At 42.9% G+C, this 22,808-nt stretch overlaps 1 protein-coding gene across 3 annotated transcripts in view; it reads right to left on the bottom strand.

The window, feature by feature from the left end:
• Nucleotides 1–22,808, bottom strand: part of LOC125466011 (KN motif and ankyrin repeat domain-containing protein 1-like) — a 58,062-nt gene that overhangs the window by 13,955 nt on the left and 21,299 nt on the right. For 2 of the 3 annotated variants that reach the window (XM_048560093.2, XM_048560090.2), the window contains exons 2-6: nucleotides 14,237–14,340; nucleotides 11,075–13,000; nucleotides 10,294–10,393; nucleotides 6,416–6,670; nucleotides 1,615–1,702 (exon numbers count right to left, since the gene is read on the bottom strand). In XM_048560093.2, coding sequence (XP_048416050.2) covers nucleotides 1,615–1,702; nucleotides 6,416–6,670; nucleotides 10,294–10,393; nucleotides 11,075–13,000; nucleotides 14,237–14,273 — 2,406 coding nt within the window. In that variant the 5' untranslated portion in view covers nucleotides 14,274–14,340. Of the gene's footprint in view, nucleotides 1–1,614; nucleotides 1,703–6,415; nucleotides 6,671–10,293; nucleotides 10,394–11,074; nucleotides 13,001–14,236; nucleotides 14,341–17,847; nucleotides 17,971–22,808 lie in introns of all 3 variants that reach the window. The other variant, XM_048560091.2, reaches the window with a different exon arrangement.

Genomic DNA, 22,808 nt, shown 5'->3' on the forward strand with positions numbered 1-22,808 from the left:
AACAGTCCCTGCGGAAGGCGGACAAGGGAGGGTAAGGGAATATGCGTGTGGTGGTTGCATCTTGCTGGAGATGGTGGAAATGGCATCTGATTATCTGCTGGATGTGGATGCTGGTGAGATGGTGGGTGAGAATAAGGGGGATCCTATCGCTGTCACAGGAGAGAAGAGAAGGGGTGAGGGCAGAAGTGCAGCAGATGCGTTGGACCCGATTGAGGGCCTGTCGACAATGGAACTTGGGAATCCTCGGTTGAGGAAGAATGTGTACATTTTGGAGGCTCCCTTGTCCAAGTTGGCCTCATCTGAACAAATGCAATGGAGATGGAGGAACTGAGAGAATGGGATGGAGTCTTTACAGGAAGTGGGGTGTGAGGATGTCTCGCCCAGGTAGCTGTGCGAATCAGTGGATTTGTAATGGATATTATTGGCCAGTCTATCCCCAGAAGTGGAAACAGAAATGTCGAGGAAGGGAAGGGAGGAGTCAGTGATAGATCAGGTGAAAGTGAGGGCAGGGTGGAAATTGGAGGCAACATTTCTGCCACCTCCAGCAAGATGCCACCACCAGACACATATTCTCCTACCCTCACTTATCCGCCTTCCGCAGGGACCGTTCCCTCTGGGACACCCTGATCCACACTTCCTTCATCCCCAACACCTCCCCACAGCCCTACGTCACCTTTCCCTGTAACTGGCGAAGGTGCAACACCTGCCCATTTACCCTCTCCATCATACCTTCCAGGTGAAGCAACACTTCACCTGCACTTCCCAGAATCTAGTCTACTGCATTCGCTGCTCACAGTGTGGTCTCCTCGACATTGGGGAAACCAAGCGTAGACTTGGCAACCACTTCGCAGAACATCTACGCTCTGCTCGCAAAAAAGACCTTGAACTACCTGTTGCCTGCCACTTCAATGCACCACCCTGCTCCCTGGCCAAAATCTCTGTCTCAGACTTGCTACAGTGTTCCAGTGAATCCCAATGCAAGCTGGAGAAACAGCACCTCATTTTCCGCTTGGGGACCCTACAGCCCTACGGATTCAGTATTGAGCTCAATAATTTTAGGGCCTAGACTCTCCCATGTCCCAGGCCCCCACCCCACACACCAGGCGTTGTTACCACAGAGCATGCCACTACGCATCCCCTGTTGTTCATCACTAACAGTCCCCATTAACAAGTACTCACCCTCCCAGCCTGATTGTTAGCAACTCTTTTGTCTGTCCAACTGTCTTTCTCTCTCTTTGGGCTCTATCCTATTGTTTACTCCCTATCCCACACACCTTCCTATTTTCTACATATAAACTGACGTTTTCCCAGCCACCATCAGTTTTGAGGAAGGGTCACTGAACCCAAAACGTTAATTCTGTTTTCTCTTCCATGTATGCTGCCAGACATGCTGAGCTTTTCCAGCAACTTTGTTTTTGTTCCTGATTTTTAGCATCCGCAGATCTTTTGGTTTTTATCACCCTGGATTGTTTTTCCTGAAGAGTCTGGAGTAGGATACGCCCCCTCTGCTTTCTGGCTCATGAGAGACAGAACCACCCAGACACAGACCTTTAACCTGGCCTCACTGTTGACATGACAATCAACATTGCAGTACTGGCAAACAAAGATGCTCACCACCTCCTTACTCTTCACTGGATTTTGGTCATTGAAATGATTCTTCAGGATCAGGCAGGCTTCCCGCATCTTCAGACTCAACTCAAATCTGCAGGAAAACCAATCAGCATGACAGTCAGGACAGAAAGCAAACTCCTGAAACACCCAGTATGCTTAGGGGAGAAATTTTAAAAATGCACAGGAAATCCTACAAACCTATGAACTGCAACCAAATCATTCCTTAAAATTTTTCTGAAGAAGGTTCTAGCTCCAAAACATCAGCTTTCCTGCTCCTCTGATGCTGCTTGGCCTGCAGTGTTCATCCAGCTCTATGCCTTGTTATCTCATTCCTTAAAATCCTGAGTTTTACAAGTGGAGGCAGAGACCACAACGACAAGGGGCATTTGCTAGCAATGTATAAAACTCGGGCTAGATATCAACTGGAGTTTGGTGGCCAATTCTGGGCCCCATGCTTTGAAATGAATAAGGGTGACTGGGTTAGGGTTGGTCCATATGGGGCAGGATTGTGCAATGCATACTCAGTGAATCAAAAGTCTCCAGTGTGGAAAAGGCCTCAGCTCAGTTTGGAGACTTTGAACACATTGTGTGTCGGGCACCCAGAACAATTGTCATAGTAATGGAAGGTTTATGGTCTGGGTAATGCAGTTCTATAGGCCCTGGTTAAATGACCTCAAATGGAGCATTAACAGTATGTGGAAAAGCCAGATTTAACTCACTCTTGAGTGCTTAACATCAAGGTAAAACTAAGATATTTAGAAATTGATAATGTAAGTTTAAAATGAAAAGGAAAATACTTAATTGCACAAGACCTGAGTAGCACTTTGGTCCTCAAAGTGACGACCTGTTTTGTGATTAAGAACATCTGAGTTCTGTCCATCGGAAACTGACTGAAGCAGGTCCAAACCACGGGAGTGGATTTCAGCAAGATCAAGTTTAAGCTCTATAGATAGCAGCCCTGCATTCAATGGACTGAATGGCCCACTGATGTGCTGTAAGTGACACTGTGGTTTCGGCTTGAGTCTAACAGTAGAGATGGAAGCTTCGCACCAGCCAACAGGAGCTACAAATCACAGATCTCCGGAAGGAAATGGTGTGTCAGAGACAAGCTAAAGAAACAAACGCTCCAAACGAGGAAACAGGAGAATGGGGAGATAAGGAAAAGTCAGCCCCACAAATGAGACAGGCATCAGTTTAAAGCTGACCAGTATAACTGGACACAATGCCAAGAATGTTCTGATGCAACCAATTATATTAATATAACATGTGAGAAAATAATCCATGCAAAATTTAAAGTAAAAAAAAGTTTATAAATTCCAAGAATCTGGTATCCAAAAACAAAGCAGCACGGTTATCAAAGTCTTTAGCAAACTGCAATGCCAGCTATGCTCAGTTTATGAACTCATTTCTAAAAATAAAGATAGGCCACACAATAACCTGCAGCAACTAAAACCTCAGTTATAAACTGTGCAGCTGGACTATGTCTGAATGACTGCCATGGAGTTACAAGGAATTCAAGAGTTCCACATTATTTTTATCCTACGCTAGACACTTTACAGTGAATGCTAAATGTACAGTCTTAGTGATCTTTGAAGCTTTTAGCCAAAGTTAATAAAATTAAGGTTGAATTTATGGTAATCAATCCATTCTTTCACACCTTCAAAGCAGAAAGGGACTTGAATCCAGACCCAGAGGTAAGGACACTACCACTGAACCAAGAGGAGCCAAATGATGAGTTGTGGTCATTTTAATCAACTTTCTCTAATATGGTCCAATACACCTCTGAGCCAAGTGGGCCTTGAGCCAAAGCCTAAGAGTATTATTTTCCTCATCAGCCTGATTACAGATGTTTTTATACACCCCTGGAGCAGCTGGGATTTGAGCCCAGGCCTCCTGGCTCAGAGGCAGGGACACTATAAGTACACCAAGTAGGATTGTATTCACTGCTTGCTACAATATCCACCCATTCCAGCATTCTGCATGGCATCATACTCATTTCAGATGATAAGCCTCACTGGCTCATTGGAGCTGGGCTGCACCAAAGTGATAAATGACTCCTCCATTTAATGGTTTCCAGCATCATGAACACCTTGACATGGTTTCACTCTGCTTGACGAATGGTTTGATTTATTATTGTCACATGTATCTAGGTAAGTTTTGTGGGCAGTACAGGCAGATCATACCATACAAAGTGCATTAGGGTAACAGAACAGAGTGAAGACTACAATGTTATGGCTGCAAAGAAAGAGATCAACATTAAATTTACAATTTGAGTGGTCCATTCAGAAGTCTAATAGCAGTGAGGAAGAAGTTGATATTTCCAGCATCAAGGTGTTCATGATGCTGGAAAACATTAAATGGAGGAGTCATTTATCACTTTGGTGCAGCCCAGCTCCAATGAGCCAGTGAGGCTTATCATCTGAAATGAGCATGAACCCGTGTCGGTCTGTGTACTTAAGCTTCTGTATCTTCTGCTTGATGGAAGAGATTATAATGGGGGTGGGAGGGGTCTTTGATGATGTTGGTTGCATTCCCAAGGCAGTGAGAAGTATGAATGGAGTCAGTGGATAGAAGATTGGCTTCCGTGACAGTCTGGGCTGCATTCACAACCTTCTGTAATTTCTTGGGCAGAACAATTGCCGGACCATGATGCATCCAGATAGAATGACTTCTGTGGTGCATCTATAAACATGGGTAAGATTCTTTATGGACATGAGCACTCAGAGTTCCAGAGTGTGCTTATTGGGCGTATTAGTGTATATGTTTACTGGAAGATACAAGCATGGGTTTTGATTGGCTAATGTTAAAGTGTGGGTGTTGATAGGGAGACACTTAAAGAAATTTTATACCTGCACCTAAGGAAGGATATGCCTATCTTACAGAGAGTGTAACACACGTTTATATGGGATGACAGGATTGTCCTATAAGGAGAGATTGTGGAGATGGGGCCCATATTCCATCTCATTTAGAAGAATGGAACATGATCTAGTTAAAATACATAAATTTCTTAACAGGGTTTGGTGAGGATAAAGGATGTTTCTCCCAGCTGGGAGCTCTAGAACAAGTCTCAGAATGAAAGCTAGAATACTTAATAGTGAAATGAGGAGGAGAATATTCACTCTGAAAGAGACAATTACCTAACCCAGAGGACGGTGAAGGCTCAACTATTGACTATGTTCAATATAACAGATTCCTAGATATCAAATGCATTCAGGGTTAAGGGGATAGTGCAGGAAAATGGTAATGAAAAGGATAAGCCATGAGCTAGTGGATGGCAGAGCAGGCTGAAAGTGTTGAATGGCCTACTCATGCTCCCAGTTTAATTTATGGAGCATTTTTCACAGTTGCAAATATCACAAAGCATCCTCACACTTCAAAATACTTCACTGATTGTAATCACTGTTGTAATGTAGGAAATTTGGCAGATGATTTGAACAGAGCAAGCTCCCAAAAACAGCGATAGGATAGTGGCTCAATACGATGTCGTGTTTACGATGTTGTTTGAGGAATAAATATTGCTCTGGGCAGAAGGGTAATTCACTTCCTCTTCCTCTAAATAGCTCCATTTCAATTTGACATCTCATCTGGAAGATGGCCCCTTCAACACAGCTGCATTCCTCAGTGAAAAGTGTCAACTGTTTGCAAGCACTCCCCAAAGTGGAACTTGGATCCAGAACTATGTGACCCAGAGACATGAGTGATGGTAGTTGAGCCATCACTAACTTGCTTTTGGCTCTGTCTATCTCAATGCCCATTGTGAATTGCTCATCACCCACAGAAATAATTAGTTTCCAGCTACCTCCTTGGCACAGGTTTTACCTACACCCTGCCACCAGGTGCCATGGTGTCTGACTGCCCTGTTGTAGCAGGCATAATTCCCAGTTACCCCAGGGTTGGTTTTCAGTTCTTAGATGTGTGAGGTTCTAGTTAGCTCACTCGCACTGTTTTAAGCTGGCCCTGTGGACAACATTAAGAGATCTGCCCCACAGTTCCAGCATTTCCTGCCTCTCTTCCTATTCTCTGGCAGCAATTACATTTCTTCCACCTTTATTTGATTGTGACATTCCAGTTTAGTTGCAAACACCTATTTCCAGCCTTGTGATAATCTAGTCTTAGCAGTTTCTTCTCATTCTTTCAGTGTTGGAATCAGAGACTCCACTTGGAATAATGCAATCACAACAGCAATGTGGAGGCATGTCATAGCAGAAATGATTCTTTCTGCAGGCAGGATAGTCAAAGCCAATTGTCCTGTGTTATATGGCTAACATCCACAATAAAAAGGAAAAGTGACAGTCGAAAATCTCTGCTCTGCAAATATCAGAGCCATATTAAACAATTTGTCAGAATGAGGCAGATATTTAGTAACACAATATATATTATCCAAAAATGTAATGTAGGTTGTATGTTGCATTTACTGCAATTGCCACCAGAATGACAGACATTGAACTTAGCAGGAATGGGTTATGAGAGTATATTTTTTTCTCTGATCTTGTCACTCACGAGTTTCATTTGTGTATCAGGGCTGAGATCAGTCAGAGTAGCTCAAGCCAAATTGAACCTTGAACATTTGAGATCTGAACAGCTTGGCTGTCACTGCTTTAAACAGCTAAGTATTAGGAACCAGGTTCCAGATGTATGTATTTAAACTGTAATTCATATAAATGGAAATGTTGTGAATGTTTCCCTTTCCTCAAACCACAAGAGAGGGTCGAGAATAAATTTCTAACTTTTTTGTTACATTGAACCAATGTTTCAATTATTTCAATGATGACCAATTAGAGAAAATCAATAGACTTGTTCTCACTTTTCCTTCACTTCCTCTTCTTCGCTTCTGTTCTCTTCACTCTTGTGTTTACTCTGCTCAAGTATTTTCTCTTTCTCTTTATCCCTCCATTCTGCAGGAAGCTCGCAGTCGTCACTGTCACTGCCTTTCAGGTTTGTAATGCCATCTTCATCGGAACTATCACAGCAATTTCCCAACTCACTTTCCGAACTGTCTCCAATCATCTTCTCCAAGTTCTCCTCACCACTCGATTCCTCGCTCGAAGTTGTCTCATATCTGTTATTAGAAGTGCAACAGAATTTTTATTGCAGTTCATTCCCAAAACAGTAGGAAATTGATGATGTTGCTGGGCCAGCAATTCAGACTCTTCAACTGATTATCTGGAAGCTTGAGTTTAAATCCCACCAGACTACGTGGGGAGTTCCAATTCAATTATCTAAGTGAATTGGTCATCATCGGTAATGGTGACCAATAATTTACCATGTTGACATACCAACCCATCCAGAGCACTGGGGCCATAATGCTCAACTCCTCTCTCCAACAGCCCCCCACCTCATTACCTACCCCCTACCCGACCACCGCCATCATCTTGACAGCAGAGGCCAGCAGTTCTTCATCGCTTGGCACCATTACTGGCAAGGCAGTGCCTACTGCCTGCCAGTAATGCTCTCGCCCAAGGCCTGGGATTGCTGAGGGACCCAGACCATGGATGAGTGATGACAGACGGATCCAAGGGTAAGAAGTGCCTCTCACGACTCCCTCCTGATCCTGCATCGACATCCCTCAACCTCTGACCGGTAGGGCTTACCTGGAAGACCACAAGCAATTTTGACAAAGTTTGACTTTTGGGTTCCCACATGGAGAGTGGGCACTAAGTGGTGATTTAAGAGCCATAATTATTGGCGGGGCCAAAATGCTATCAACGAGCCTTTCCACTTAATTGGGTTAATTGGGGAAGAGGCAGGAGGGTAGCAAGGTCCTGACTGATAGTGCCACCCCCCCATCCTGCCGCCAAACTCAGCACAGGCGGGCATTAAACTCCACCCAAGAGTGCTGTTAACATGGAAAATGTTGATAAATTCCTATCATATATAATCAAGTAACACGGACTGAAACATTGCAGTTTGAAAATTTGCTGGTGTGTAGAGGGCTGATAGAGACTGTGACTGACAAAGGTAGGAAAGGCATTTCCGAATAATCAAACCTTGGGATTCAGGTGATGGTTATAATGAAATGGAATTTTAAACAGAGATCACAGAAAATTAAAAATAAGAACAGGACTAGGTCATTCAGGCCTTCAAACACTCTCTGCCATTCAATATGATCCTGGCTGATCATCCAACTCAGTCCCCTGTTCCCATTTTCACTCCATACTCATGGATTTCTTTAGAGCTAAGAATGATATCCAGCTCCTTTTTTGAAAATATTCAATGTTTTGGCTTCAACTGCTTTTTGTGGCAAAGAATTCGATAGACTCACCATTCCCTGGGTGAAGAAATTTCTTCCTTATCTCCGTACTAAATAACCTACCCCCTATCCTTACACTGTGACCTCTAGTTCTGGATTCCTTGGTCATCTGGAACATCTTTCCTGATTTTATCCTGTCAAATCCTGTTTTACATATCATTGGTTTCTATAAGATCCTGTAAATTCTCTGAAACTCCAGTGAATATAGTCCTAACCGATCCAGTATCTCTTCATATGTGAATCAACCCATTCCAGGAGTCAGTCTGGTGCACCTTCACTGCATTCCCTCCACAGCCAGAACATACTTCCCCAGTTAACCATACTGCACATAGTATCCCTGGTATGGCCTCATCAAAGCCCTGTCCAACTGCAGCATGATATCCCTGCTTCTATATTCAAATGTTCTTTACTCTTGCTATGAAGGCCAACATACTATTTCCCTTCCTCACTGCCGGTTGCACTTACATGCTAACTTTCAGGGGCTGGTGCACACCCCCACCTTTCCTAACCTGTCGCCACACAGACAATAAAATGCTTTCCTGCTTTTGGTACCAAAGTGGACAACCTCATTTATCTATATTATATTTCATCGCTATGCATTTGCCCACTCACTCAACTTTTTCAAATCACGCTGAAGCATCTCTGCATTGTCCTCACAGTCCAGCTGCCACCAGCCTTGGGTTGTCTGCAAACTTGGAGATATTACATCTAGTTCTCTCATCTAAGACATTAGTATATATTGTGAATAGTTGGGTTCCAGGCACTGAGCCCTCCTGTACCTCAATAGTCATTGGCTGCCCCTCAGAAAAAGAGCCACTTATTCCTGCTCTTTTTACCCCAACTGCCAAACAATTCTCTATCCATGTCAGTACAGTACCCAAATTGCATGCATTTTCATTTTACATTTAATCTCCTAATTAGGACCTTCTCAAAAGCCTGAAAGTCCAAGTGAACCAAAGTCACTCATTTCCCCTTATCAACTCTACTAGTTACATCCTCAAACAAATTCCAATTGATTTTCCAGCTATGATTTCCTTTCATAAATCCATGCTGACTTTTCCAATCCTGTCACTGTCTTCCAAGTTAAATCTTTCATAATGGACTCTAGCATTTTCCAGTAAACTGATGTCAGGCTACCGGTCAATAATGTCCTCTGTTTTCTTCCTACCTCTTTTTTTAAGTAGTGAGGTTACATTAGCTACCCTCCAATCCTTGGGAAGCGTTCCAGAGAGTACAGAATCTCGAAAGATTGCCTCCAATGCACCCACTATTTCTCTGATCACTTCCTTAAGTACTCTGGCATGTGCTTGTCAGGCTTTAGAGATTTATCAGCCTTTAATTTTATTAATATCCCCAAGACAATTTTACTACCAATACTGATTTTCCTCTCTCTCACTAGACTATTTTGCCAACATTTTTGGGATTTTTTTTGTCTTCCTTTGTTTAGACAGAACCAAAATATGTATTTAATTCACTTGTCAACTCTTTGTTCTCTATTATAACTTCCCCTGTTTCTGACCATACGGGACAAACATTTGTCTTTACTTTTCTTCTTCTCTTTACATACCAATGGAAGCTTTTATAATGACTTTGTGTGTTCTCCACAAGCTTAATCATCACTCCCATGTCCCTCAACCAATCCTTAGTCCTCCTTTCGTAACATCTAAACTCCTCCCAATCCTCAGGTCTGCTGCTCCTTTGGCCAATATGTATACACCTTCCTTGGATCTAAAACTATCCCAGATTTCCCTTGTTGGCCGTGATAAAGACCATCTTTCCAATTTTCTTTTTGTGCCAGACAGGAATGAGCAATTGTTGCAGTTTGACCATGCACTCTTTAAATATTTGCCACTGCTTATCCACTGCCTTCCTTTTAAATAATGACCCCCAAATCATCATAGTCAGGTAATGTCTCATACCATCATAGTTTCCTCTATTTAGATTCACGACCGTGTTTCACAATCAGCTATGTCACCCTCCATCTTAATGAATTTACAAGGGACTCGGTGCAAGTTAGAACAGGGAAGGCAGAATTTTGGACATCTTCAAGCAAGCAAATGGTAGAATATGGAGGTGGTCAGGAGTGTCTTGGAATATTGGTCTAAAAGATCATCAAGGCCCGAATGAAGGTTTCAGCAGTAGATGAGCTGAGATGGGGAAAACTCGAGCAATGATATACAGGTGGAAGCAGGTGATCCTGGTGATGCTATGTTGTGTGGCCATGACACATATCGAGATCAAGTGTGACATCAAGACTGCCTCAGGCATCGCTAGCGAAAGTGATGGAGTAGCTGGTTGGGGAACAGAAACTGCCACAAGAACTGAAGACAAGGATTTTAGTCCTCCCAATATTTAGTAGGAAGCACAGTTACACATACACATTATCCACATCAATGCAGCAACATTTTGGACAAATAATTGTGATTACTTACTCGCCATTCAGAACACCAACAAATTGTAGATTTTTTTTGCTGACATTTGATTCTGTTTTGTTTGAGCCATCCTTCTTTTTCATGATTGACTTCAACACTCCTGTTAGAAACAGACTGGTATCATGACATTGGTTACAATCATTCAGCCTATCTAATCCAAGACAGCCAGACAGTTTGTCCAAAGCAATGGTTATTCGGCTTTGAAACAGTGGAACCTGATTGAATTTCATTAACACCAGCACAGAAATCAATAGCATTGACCCAGGTAAATGTGAATGCGGAACTTGAAACATAAGCAGTCCAATCATGAACTAATTGAATGGTGAAGCTACCTTGAGTGACCAAAGACTCTACTTTTGCTCCTATTTCATACATTCATATGAGCTGTATACAGCAGCACTGCTGAATTCAAGTTCATCTTCGTTCTATGAATTCATTTCTGTCAATTACATTTAGTTAACTGTCAACATATAACCTAGTCATTCCAAATTGTCGGGGGAAGTTCCTTTCAAATTAAAATTGTGTCAGCTAATCCTTTAATGCTCATTCTATGTGCCTTTCCCCCAAATGTTTGAACATTCTGTCCATGCACTTCACTGAGATTGTTAACTGTATGGCCCATAGATACTTGGAACTGACACCGAGTCAAAAAGATGATTTGAATAAATTATTGACTTTTCATTTCAACCTTCAAAGTGCAAAATGATTCACCAATTATTTCTGTTATGATTTTGACCCATGGGATGCTATATCACATAAAAGTATAAAAACTCAGACTCACCTTTGGTAGGACTGGCCGTGTAGTTCTGTCCCAGGGGCCTTTGCGCATTTACCTCAGGAATTGTATTTCCCTCATGTACAACTTGAAAGGATGTGCTACACAGCTTGACTGCAACACGATCCTTTGTTAAATTTACTGTAGTCACCTCATCCTTAATCTTGTGTTTAGTCTCACAATCTTTTATTGCCACATTCTGGCCGTCCTCTAGCAGCTGATCACGAGCATTTGCTTCATATTCAATAGTTTCCATCTCCATGTCCCCTTTCTGTATTCCTTGGGTCTTTTCTTGTCCACATCTGCTCTCATTCTGGCTGCAAATATCCAAACATGTATCATCAACATCTTCCTGTGTGATTGGAGTATCTGGACCAACTGAGGCCTCCTGTACTTGAAAGCTGCAGCCAACTCCTACACTAGACATCTGCGGTGTGCAATCCACAGACTCGTCAGTAATCTCCAAGTGATCACCTACTCCTCGACTCATGACTGAAATTCTGGCTTCCTCACTGGCATGGACCATAAGTGGTTTGGCCATGACACTGGCATCGACCATCGTCCTAGAACTGACAGGAGGTAAACTTAGTTTTAAGTTGTTCAGTTCGTTATTTGCATCCTCCAGTTCTGCTGCAATCATTGAGATGTTAGCTTTCTGACTGTCAATAATTTCTTGTAGAAATTCAATTTCTTCTTGTGCCATAGTGGTGAGCCCCAACATTGATTCAACAACTCCAACACCGATATGCCTTGTGTCTGATTCTGTTCCAACAGCTACCTCTCGAGTGGGTCTCTCAGACTTATAGTAAAAGACGACCTCATTCATGTCCTTTCTTTCTCCTACACCCACTGACCTTAGCAGTGCATTTTTGCTCGGACTGGTTGGACACCCTCCTGTCGATGAGCCTTTAGACCATGCTCTGCTGCTTTCAGCAACCGTCAACTTCTCAGTTAGTCGTCGAAGTTCTTTAATTTTGCTTGACCTCTTCTCCTCACTGTCACCAGCTAAATCAATATGAAGCGCAACCACCTTCCTAGCTTCCAGTGGGTCCTGTGCCACATTCCCTGTGCTGTATGACCGCTGCCTGAGCAGGGAGGCCTCAGGTGCATTAGAAACTTTCCTTTTTTTAAGCTCGGCTATGAGCTGCTTCTTCTCCTCATCGACCGCGCAGAGTTTCCTTTCCAGATATGGAATCATTTTCACTTGTTCTTCCAGCTCCTTCAGCCTCTTCAGGCCAGCTGCCATCTGCTCACGGATGTGCTGAAGATGAGCCGGTGTGATACTTGGGACGGGAGAGCTTCGACCCGAATTCATGGGGCTAAAGCTGAAGAAGCCAGTAAATGGCAGATTGGAGCCTGGGTTAACATTGCCATTTCCTATAGAGGTTGGTTGGGCAGATGGAGATGTTTGGCTTTGACCACACAAACCAACGTCCAGCTTGGATCCACTGTTCGATAACATGGGTCTTGAGACATCATCAGTCGTGAATTGTTCCTGTTGCAGCCTCCGACTAGTCTCCAATAATGTTTTTTCCACGTGAAGATTCCTCAGGGAAGATCTCGGGGAAGGTGGCGGAAGAAGACTGTTGGTTGCTGGTGGTGATGCAATACCAAAGTGCTGAGCACAGACAGGATCCTTCATGTCATTGCTAAGGGCATGAGTTCTAAACTTTGGGGTCGTGGGCAATATTTTAATGTCCTCACTGGTTGAGGAGGACAGTGACTCTGTGGAGGTCCATCCACTGGTGTTTGTTGTTGCTTTTATTCTGGGTTTGCGATGAATTGTCAGTTTCTTCAGCGTGTTTCCACTTTGAATGTCATCAACATATTTGAGGAAATCCAAATCTAACTGGAAACCATATGGTGTTTCCACAGCATAAGGACTCTTCTCACTGTCATCCAACTCATTGTACAGAGCATGACTCCCCAGATCTAAGGAAAGAGAGGACATTGTTACCAAATTTGCTAGTAACAATAATCACTGGAGATAGCTCGACGCTTTCACACTGAAATAAATGTTGATTTGGTCACACCCAAAGGTTTTTCATAGAATCCCGACAGTGTGGAAATAGGCCCTTTGGCACAACACGTCCACACTGATCCTTGGAGCATCCCACTCAGACCCATCCCCCTATAAGTTACCTAAGCTACACATCCCTGAACACTATGGGCAATTTAGCATGGCCAATCCACCTAGCCGGCACATCTTTGGACTGTGGGAGGAAACTGGAACACCTGGAGGAAACCCACACAGACACAGGGAGAATGTGCAAACTCCACGCGGACAGTCGCCCGAGGGTGGAATCGAACTCGGGTTCTGGGTGCTGTGAGGCAGCAGTGCTACCTACCGAGTCACCATGCCGCCCATTACTTGTTGCTTTTAATCTGCTGATGGTCTTGGTATTTTGGGCAGTCAAAACATACGGGAAATTTAACCCAGGATACTGCTTTAATTTAAGCTGTAGAAAAAATGCCCAGGTGACAGAAAATCGAATAAGTGAAAAGATCATTATAAGACAGTTGTCAGGAAATTCTTGTCTGCATAAAAAAGTTAACACAGAAAAGTAATCATATTCCAGACAGAACACTGGAGACAAAACTCCTGGAATTCTGTAAGGAACTAATGGACACTAGGTTAGGATTACTTATTTGATTAACTAGGATATGTGAAAAAGCTTTCCACATCTGTTGTTATTTTGTGGTGAGGCCGTCATGTGAAAAAAATAACAAATGATCAGAATCACAACCCAGAACTCTTCTGCTCTAAGATTATCAAATGGAGGAATTCCAATATCCGGCAGGATTAATGATGCTGTTTGTGCGCTGATTCAAACTCTTAGACAGCGGAGAATCTGTATAATGACCTCGTACATCCACAAACTTCAATATATTGAGTTACAAGCTGCATCCAATGATTTGGATAAATGAGAGTTCAAAATGATGGAAGCATCAGGAAGTTTGGAAATTCACATTAGATATAGTGCAGCTAATGAATGCAGGTACAGGTCAGTTGGACTTTTAAGTTGAGGCCTGGAAACTAGAATTAAAATGTTCTTGTTAAGATTTGATGGACGCGTCACACATCAGCTCCTAAGATTACAAAATGCCTGCAATATTGATGAGGAGAAGCCAGTGAGTGGCTACAGCAGTGGACAACTAGGAACTTACCTGGGATGCTCAGATTCATTTGCGTCGGCTGTGACATCTCTCCTCAAATGTTCAGAGTGCCCATAGAATCAACAGATAATCGTGATTCCTGCCAAACAAGCAACCTGCAAATACAAGATGCTGGAAATATAATGCCACTACCTTGTATCAAGTTGGCAGTTAGATACACTGATGCTCCGATTTACATTCTAATGAATACTGGCTTGAGACTCCCCATACGCTCAATTCTTGACCTGAGAGCTGCCAAGTGAAAGTTGTACTTTCCAAACAGATTATGAATTGTCGGGGCAGTCCTGCCTGCTGACCAGTTACGGGCTTTGCGGGCAGACCACTACACATGATAAGGAAGGCCAATGGTTTTAACCCAGCCTTCTGACCAGGACCCAGAGCAAGACTCATTTTGCACTCATCCTGATTATTCACCACTGAAGTGATTGGAATAATGGGCATAAGTTAAAACCGGCATTGCAGGCAATCTAGTAGAATTCCTGCTTGGCACATTAGGTTCAAATCAGCCTCTATGGCTATACAAATAAATTATGTCGCATTACATTGTATCTTTTTTCTATTTTGGGGCAATCAAATCCTGTTGATGCTATTCATTTGTTCACAAACTGTAAATCAGAAGTCACCTAAACAAATAGAGAATAATACATAATGGGATATCTATTTTTTAAGTTTCAGGGACTGCAGTTGTAGTGACTAACACAGTGCCAGAGGGACTGTAGCCTTCAAATCTCCCAAACTTAAGACATTCTGGCTGAAGATATTCAGAGATAGGGAAGCATAAAGGGAAGAGACAAGGCAGGTGAATGTGAAGGAATGGGAATTATTTTTGGAGCCAGTGTGACTGGAAATAGAGTGAGGGTGGATTGTGGAATCTGACCTGACAGGGACAAGGAGCATATCATCAGAAGGTGCAGAAGCAGTGCATGTCAGGGTGGAGTGTAGGTGGAGGGGGTGGTAGGGAAGGACGGGGATTATAAGTAGTACACACATAGAAAACAAATTCACTCCCAACAATCAGTGATTAAAAATGACAATGCTCTAGAATTTCTAGAGGTCACTGAAGAAACAGAAAAATCATCAGTCAGAGACAGGGAGAGTGAGTCATGGAGGATCAGTACAATCAGAAGGTATCTAATGAATTAACAAAATCCAGCGACTTCTTTAATAAGATAATTCAGATTTTTGATTTTGGTATTGCATTGAAACTCTGTGACCCTGCAATTTCTTTTGGTTCTTCTGTTCTACTGCCCATTGTCCATGTGAAGGGGTCACAATAACAGGTGGCTGCCTTACTCATTTCACACCATAAATTTGTTTAATCACAAACATATTAGTTCTCATTTTGTATGGAATTTTATGACAAATTTCTGGCTAGTACCAGAAAAAGATATGCATCAGTAAGCATACTGGGGAAAATTTGATACATGGATTAATCTCCAGAAATGTTAGTAATGACTGTATGCATCTAAGACAGCTGGGAAATAAGTGATGCTGATAAAATGTTGCCTTTGACATCAATTTACAGTAATAGAGTGGAATTTTCTCTCAGTGACAGCTTAGTCGGGAAATACAATCTCGAGATGTTCTTTGAAAAGAACAACTAAGTTCCAGTGAATGTAACAAGAGGTATTTCTTTTCAGAAGTGGAAAAACTAAGCCTGGCAGCTTGCTGTTATCAAGAATTCCTCCAACTCAACTTGTTCTTACCAGGTTTTCTTTCAACTGAGCTGATTAATACAAAAAAAACCTCTCCAAGCCAGTTGCTGTTCACAATAGCTAATCAAGGTCTAAAGCAACAAGATTTCTAGGAAACCTCTCAATTAAAAAAAACCTCTATGTCCACAACGTAACGATAATAAGCAGTGAACTGTCCTGGAGGTATTGCTAGCTCTGTGAAAACAAGCACCCTCTGCCACATTGTTTCTGTCACATTCGAACACATGTTTCTCCCATGTCTATTTCACGATAGAAATGCCATCATTCCTTGCTCAGAAAGAGCACAGAATTAATATCACAGCTGCAGCAAGACATTCCACATTGTTCACCCTCCCAGGCCAATGAACAGAACCAGCTGCGAGTCATATTGCTGAGGAAAAGCAATAGTCACAGCTGAGTGTGCAGTGCTGCTGTTGTCCTATCAAACAGCACAGACAGGGTTGAAATGAATCCCCTACTGACAGGGCAGGCACCTTAACAAACACAAATATTCCTCAGTCAAACACAAAACACTGTAACTTCATTCTGCTGACTGTGTGGAGCATGAATGAAAAGCCACAGAGCTGCAGCCACATGGCGCAGAAAGATAAATTCTCGCTTCTCATCGGACCTCTCTCTTTCAACTGCTTTTCCAGAAACTGGCCCTCTGATCTCCCTTTCCAGTCGTGAAAGTGCTACCAGTTTGTCAAATGGTTAATGGCAAGTTGAATCCAAACTGCCTCCAGCTGCATGGTCAGATACAGATCAGGGAGGTGCTTCCTATAGCCTCGCCAGCAATAGTATTGACTCTTTCTGCAGGCGTGAATTACCACGAGTAAACATCAAGTCAGTTCCAAAGCGTATTTCCTGACGCCAAGGCCTCCAGCTCCTGGATAACCGCAGTCTCAGGAGGCTATTGTGTTGGAGCAGCTTTGCTCCCTTTCACTCATCCTCATAGTAATACCTCACCTTGCTTGGGAAGACTGGAAGAAACAAATTTTGCTAAACTGGTATCTCACTGCTGCTTTGCAAATTCCAGAATAAATACAGCGCATCACCTTCTCTTTAAAGGGGCTCCAATGTTTGACAGTATTAAATGTTGGCAACTGGTCCCACAAGTGTACAGGAGCCATGAAAATTACAACAGACACCTTCTTTCTGTCAATTCACATTTGACCTGCCGTTGGCCTGTTAAACATGCTGTCGGCTCTGTATGCCACAAGATGTGTCATGATGAGGTCTAGAAATATAGGGCAAATGGATTAGAATCAAACGCCTTGCCTACATTTATGTCTTAAATGAAACATTAAATGGAGGCCCCCATCTTATTCTGGGAGACTTCGCAGAGTAAAACTTTCCCAGCTACTGTTTATCCCCACAACAATGCAGATTAACTGGTTATTTATCTCATTATTGCTTGTAAAACCTTGTGCTCAGCACCATCCATGCCCAAAATATCTGCCATCTAGAAGGATAAGGACAGCAGATACACGTGAACATCACTACCTGCAAATTCCCTCAAATTCACACACCATCCTGACTTGGAAATACATCACCGTTCCTTTACTATCACTGGGTCAAAGTCTGAAGCTCCCTCCCTAAAAGGGCTGGAGAGGTATCCACATCACATGGACTGCAAAGTGAACATGAAAATAGCCATAGTGACTGTTGTAAAAACTAATGTCCTTTAGGGAAGGAAATCTACCAGCCTCACCTGGTCTGATCTCCATGTGATTCTAAACCCGCAGCAAGGTGGTTAACTCTTAACTGCTCTCTGGACAATTATAAATGAGCAATAAATGCTAGTCTTAAGCAACAATGCCCACATCCCATGAACAAATAATAACAAAAATATGCAAGTCACTTTAGGATGTTCAGATTATATATAATTGCGCATTCTTTCTTTACCTTTGCTATAATTATGTTGTGATGTCTCGGGACTGCCTCAGCCAAGACATCAGTAGATATACTTGGCAGCACTATAAATGAGAGTCCCCAGCAGTTAGAGATTCTGAGATGGATTTTCCTTTGCTGTAAATGTGAACAAATGTCTCACATTAATCTCATCACACTAATTTTCCAAACCACAGAGTGCAAACAATGCACTTTCAGCAAACAAATGATTTCAATTCACATAAAATGCAACTGGACTGCTAGATCAGACAAAGTGTATCACATCCAACAAACACATAGCTGATCAATTAATGTCAGTATATAGAAAGGGAGATTTACTCTGCATTAAGCTATGTTATAAGTGCCAGTTGTAAGTAAAGGTTGAGGCTGTTTTGTAGTGGGTTTATAGTATAACATAGATGGTTGTTTATAAGGATTCATATTCCCTGTGAACCCACCTTAGACACTATCCCAAGACTCCTGAAAACTACAGACAACAAAACCACATAAGACATGCGATTGTAACTGTAGTAACTTACAATTCTGGACACTGACTCCCAGAGCAATCTGAGCTTCAAATAAAATTGGTACATGAGTGAAATGTAAAGCAAATTTTAAAATATCCCTTGCCCACTTAATCAAGCTCAACCCTCCGTAAACAGGATCAGACAACTTGCACAGACAAGTGCTGTTGAAGCAGGCTAATCTCTCAGTCAACAACAAACTGTGATTGGAAATCATACAGAGCAGCAGGCCCACTCTGTGGTATGCAGATCAAGTGGGCTGCTGGCTACCTACATGGATCTGACACAATCAGAAATTCCAATCTGAGTAATGCTGATGTTCATGCAAGTGACAACTTGTCACTAAAGGTAAAGCACCAAATAATGTTCCCTGGAAGAAGCGTTTTTCTGCATTTGTTCTCTAGAAAAGCATCACCAGCATGCTTTCTGCGGCCATTATTACATCAGCTATCCTTCCTAATAGACCTAAACATTCACTGCCGGTTGGAAATGCAACTGTGAAGTCATCACATCACAGACTATCTCCTTCTGCAGTCAGTCCCCATGTCTGTGGGACAGATGAGCAACTGAGCCTCTATGTACGTTCTTGTTCATTCATCCAAAGAGTGAGAAGCATTAGAATGCCAGGATATTCCGAGACAGACCAATCCATTTGGCAGAAAAAAGGTTAAAAACTTCTCAGAATTGGGAACTGGCTGACTAGAATGGATTGTCTGCAATCCTATATCTGTTTAAATTCTAATCATTCTTCAAAAGAAAGAACACCAGAGGAGGTGAAGTCAGACACTTGAGCATCCACTCATTTCATTCATCCTCCTCTCACAGATGTGGACCTATGAATGTTATTCAGCCAGACTAACACAGAAAACTCCCTCAAGCCTAGCCAAGAATTACTTCTCCTATCGACAGCTCAGTAACTGGATTGTGGAACTTACCTGTTCTCCTTGTGTTGCTTTAGAGATTGCTTGGTTTCATGGTTTGAGGTAATCACTTGATTAAAAAAGATTGTGAGGTGGTGTTTTGTTAGCAATCTCACAGGTGGACTTTATTTTTCCACCAATTTGCTCCATCTCAGTTGCTGATTCATTCTGGTAGTTGGGCCAGTGGGTGTGTCAATAGGGGTGGAGATTCTATGAACTTCCCTGTGGTAAGGGGGTGCCTAGCTGCCTTTGCCAGGACAGAGGTAGAGGGTTCCAGAAGCATCTCTAAGGGTGAGGGGTCCCATGAGAGTGAGGGGGTCCTGTGGGGGTGAGGTGTCTTGTGAGGGTGAGGGGTCGCCTCAGAGGGTAAGAGTTCCCATGGGGATGAGGCTGCCCTGTGGGGGCGAGGGTGCCCTGTGGGGGTGAGGGGCCCTGTGGGGGAACAATGGATCTTACTGGCATATCAGTCCTAGCAGCTTGTCCAAATGGCCATTCCTCGTACATAAGCCTGTTTGTTGATAATAAAGGGAGTGCAACATTGAGCCTGATCCTGTCTTTATCCAACACCCAGGTGCTTGCAGGTTATTCTCCTTCTCCAATAGACACTATGGCCATAACGTGAGCAGCAGGTTATTGTAATCACTCGATTGGTTTATTATTGAATACACCACGTTCGACTAATATAACCATGCTCAGCCTAGAAAGTAACTCTTGTACCTAATGTTTTAGATTTCAAACAAAGCAGCAGATTATAACTCTCAGTCAGTCTCTCTGTCTCCTTCATACCGAGCAGATGTAAGCATGGAGTTGATAGAATCATGCACTGCTGAAGAGTTTTCACTAGTGAAATAGCAGTATCTCTGATCTTGCATGTCAGTTCATCCCCCAATTGAAAAATTGCACTGACTAATTCCCTGAAAATGGAGCTTCCACTTCCAACAATGCAGAAAGTTTCCTCGGAATGCCAGTGTGCATATGTTCTGCCCACATGTTCCAGTTTTACAGCTGGACCCTGCTCCAATCTTCACTGTACATTTATAAAACCTGATCTTTTCAAAGTTTTTCAGGGAGTCTCTCCATTTTAAAGTGCCCTTGACATTCTCTCCTTGTATCAGAATGACCCATCTTTCCCGGTGGGGCTGCCGGTCACCCACAGACTTCAGCAATTCGGCTGGCTGTCCTGCCTGCAATCCATGATTGAATGAGGCTTCTTGATGCAGGGAACTAATTGGCTGCCTCCAGAGAGATCTCAAAAAATCAGACCCCACAAACCATCCCAAGAATCTCATGAAGTGACAAAGTTCCAGTGGCCCTTTAGCTAGCTGTTGTTGCCACACCATAAATAGATTCCAAATGACACAATCAAAAACACGTCCAAAATTTTACAATTTAAAACAGAACAGGAACAGAGGGATACTCTGTCTCCAAGTACCCTAATCTTTTCCTGTGCCTCTACAGTCCATTTCCTGGACTCGGTCTTAGATGTTATTTCTTCAACTTGAAGGAACTAGTCATCCCCGAGCTCAGTGGAAACAATGAAATGTTTCCAACACTGGATTGCCAGAAAGTGAATAGAAGCACAACATCTTCAGGTTCTGATGGACCGCCCTCTACCTCCATAATTAGTTCTGGTGCTTTAGACCTGCTGCTTACTGTCATTGACTGAAACACAATCTGGTGTTAAAATGCACGCTGAGGAATTTATCACTGCAAATGAATTAACCCTTCAACTTCAAACAAGACCTCACAATTCACACAGCCTATCCAGCTGTATGTATTGATTGGAAAATTTCACTGACTAATTCCACTGAGACAGAAAGTTTCCTTGGAATGTCAATGTGCATATATTCTGCCCACATTTTGCTGTTTTACAGCTGGACCCTGCTCTTTCAGGCTCCAGTATGTACTTACGACTCAGGGTGTGCACTAGTGAATAATTCACTCCTGATGATTTTATACAATAACCCCATTTGGATTCTGAGTATAAACTGACACTGACTTCAAGAGAACTTTTCCTCGCCCTGTTAGCTTCCAAAATTAAAACCTTTAATCTTGAGAAACTGCTGATCCTGTGTCAGAACCAGGTCTCCTCTGCTTGCAGCAGCGAAACTGTTCAGAGTGCTGCTGCTGTGATTTTAGTGCTGACTCCTGCATATGATTGGCACATTTGGAACAGGCTTCACATGAAGAGATTTCACAAAACAGTGAAAAACTTGTTTTCAGAGGGCTGTGTAGAAAGACCACCAGAGCGAAACCAGCAGCTACTGGCTAGACTGGCTACATAATAACATCACTGGCTTGGTGATGAACCAGCAGAAGAAGTATCAGCACCTGAAATCTTTTCCCAAAAGACCTCTTGTAGACAGGATTCCTAGGTGTGTGTCCATCAATATCCTGTTGGCAGGCTAAACATCTGGTTGCCCTAAAACAGTGGTGCACTAACCCTGGCACTCACAGTGTAGAGGAGGCTCAAATGTGTGATGGGCTTCTAACTAAATTGACCCCCACTCAGATAGAATTTCATGTTGGCCTCAGACCCTGAAACAATCCTCAGGGACCCACATTTTGAACCGTGTCTGGAGCTGTTTCCTCCATTCAACACAGAGAGGGGTTTCTTGAACAGTCACTGCTACAGTCCCTGCACTTCCTCACCTTCTTCCACTGCCTGGATAAACCTGATATTCCACTCTGTTGTCAGAGCGGTGGAGGCATCCAATAGAGGGCACTCCAAGTCAGCGTCCTTCCCATTTCCATTGGGGATTTAGAGGGTGGAGTGATTAGAATGAGGGTCAGGTGGATCTCAAGGAGTATATGATCCCTCGTTGGAGCTGTTAACCTGGGCCAATCGGGGACCACTGGCTGAGAGATATAAACAGGAGTCCCAGTGTTTCAATTTGTTCCAGGGGCTGGCTTTGAACAAGCTAGCTGGAGTCTGTGCCTGTAACAGTCCTGTATAAATCAGAGGTTAAGGCACTCCTACACCAGTTGTTATTTTTGTAATCCCAAGGAGTTTATGGTCAATGTATATATAAATTGCACTGGGCTACAGCCCCTGTTTTGAAAGAGACTGTTTCTTAAATTTTTGTTGCACATCTATCCCATGCTCCCAAACACTGAGTGCCTGGTGGTGAGAGAAGTGAGCAGATTGAATGATCTCCCTGTGGGTCTTGCTGAGTTGCCATTAACAAATCCAGATAGGCCCAGTCATGTGGGTTGGTGAGAGGTCATTACACTTGACCATCTGCCTCTCTTCCATGGTTATGCCTGTACTCACTTGTCCTTGGACAGACAGCACACAGTGTCTCCCAGGGGGCTTCAGGCTGTCTATAACTCATGGGCAGTGCGGGTGTCCAAAAATGATATTTTAATTTCAATTTGACAAGTTCCCTTTGAAATTTTGATTTTTGTTATAGCTTCCCTGTGGAGCTGATAACTCCAATGTGGTTTATTTAGCTAATTGGATATATTTTAAAACAGCTGACAGGATTCCTCTTCCATGTTAAAAGTACAGGTTATCAAAATGCCACATCCT

Source organism: Stegostoma tigrinum, chromosome 30 (assembly GCF_030684315.1).
Source record: "Stegostoma tigrinum isolate sSteTig4 chromosome 30, sSteTig4.hap1, whole genome shotgun sequence".
Lineage (NCBI taxonomy): Eukaryota > Metazoa > Chordata > Chondrichthyes > Orectolobiformes > Stegostomatidae > Stegostoma > Stegostoma tigrinum.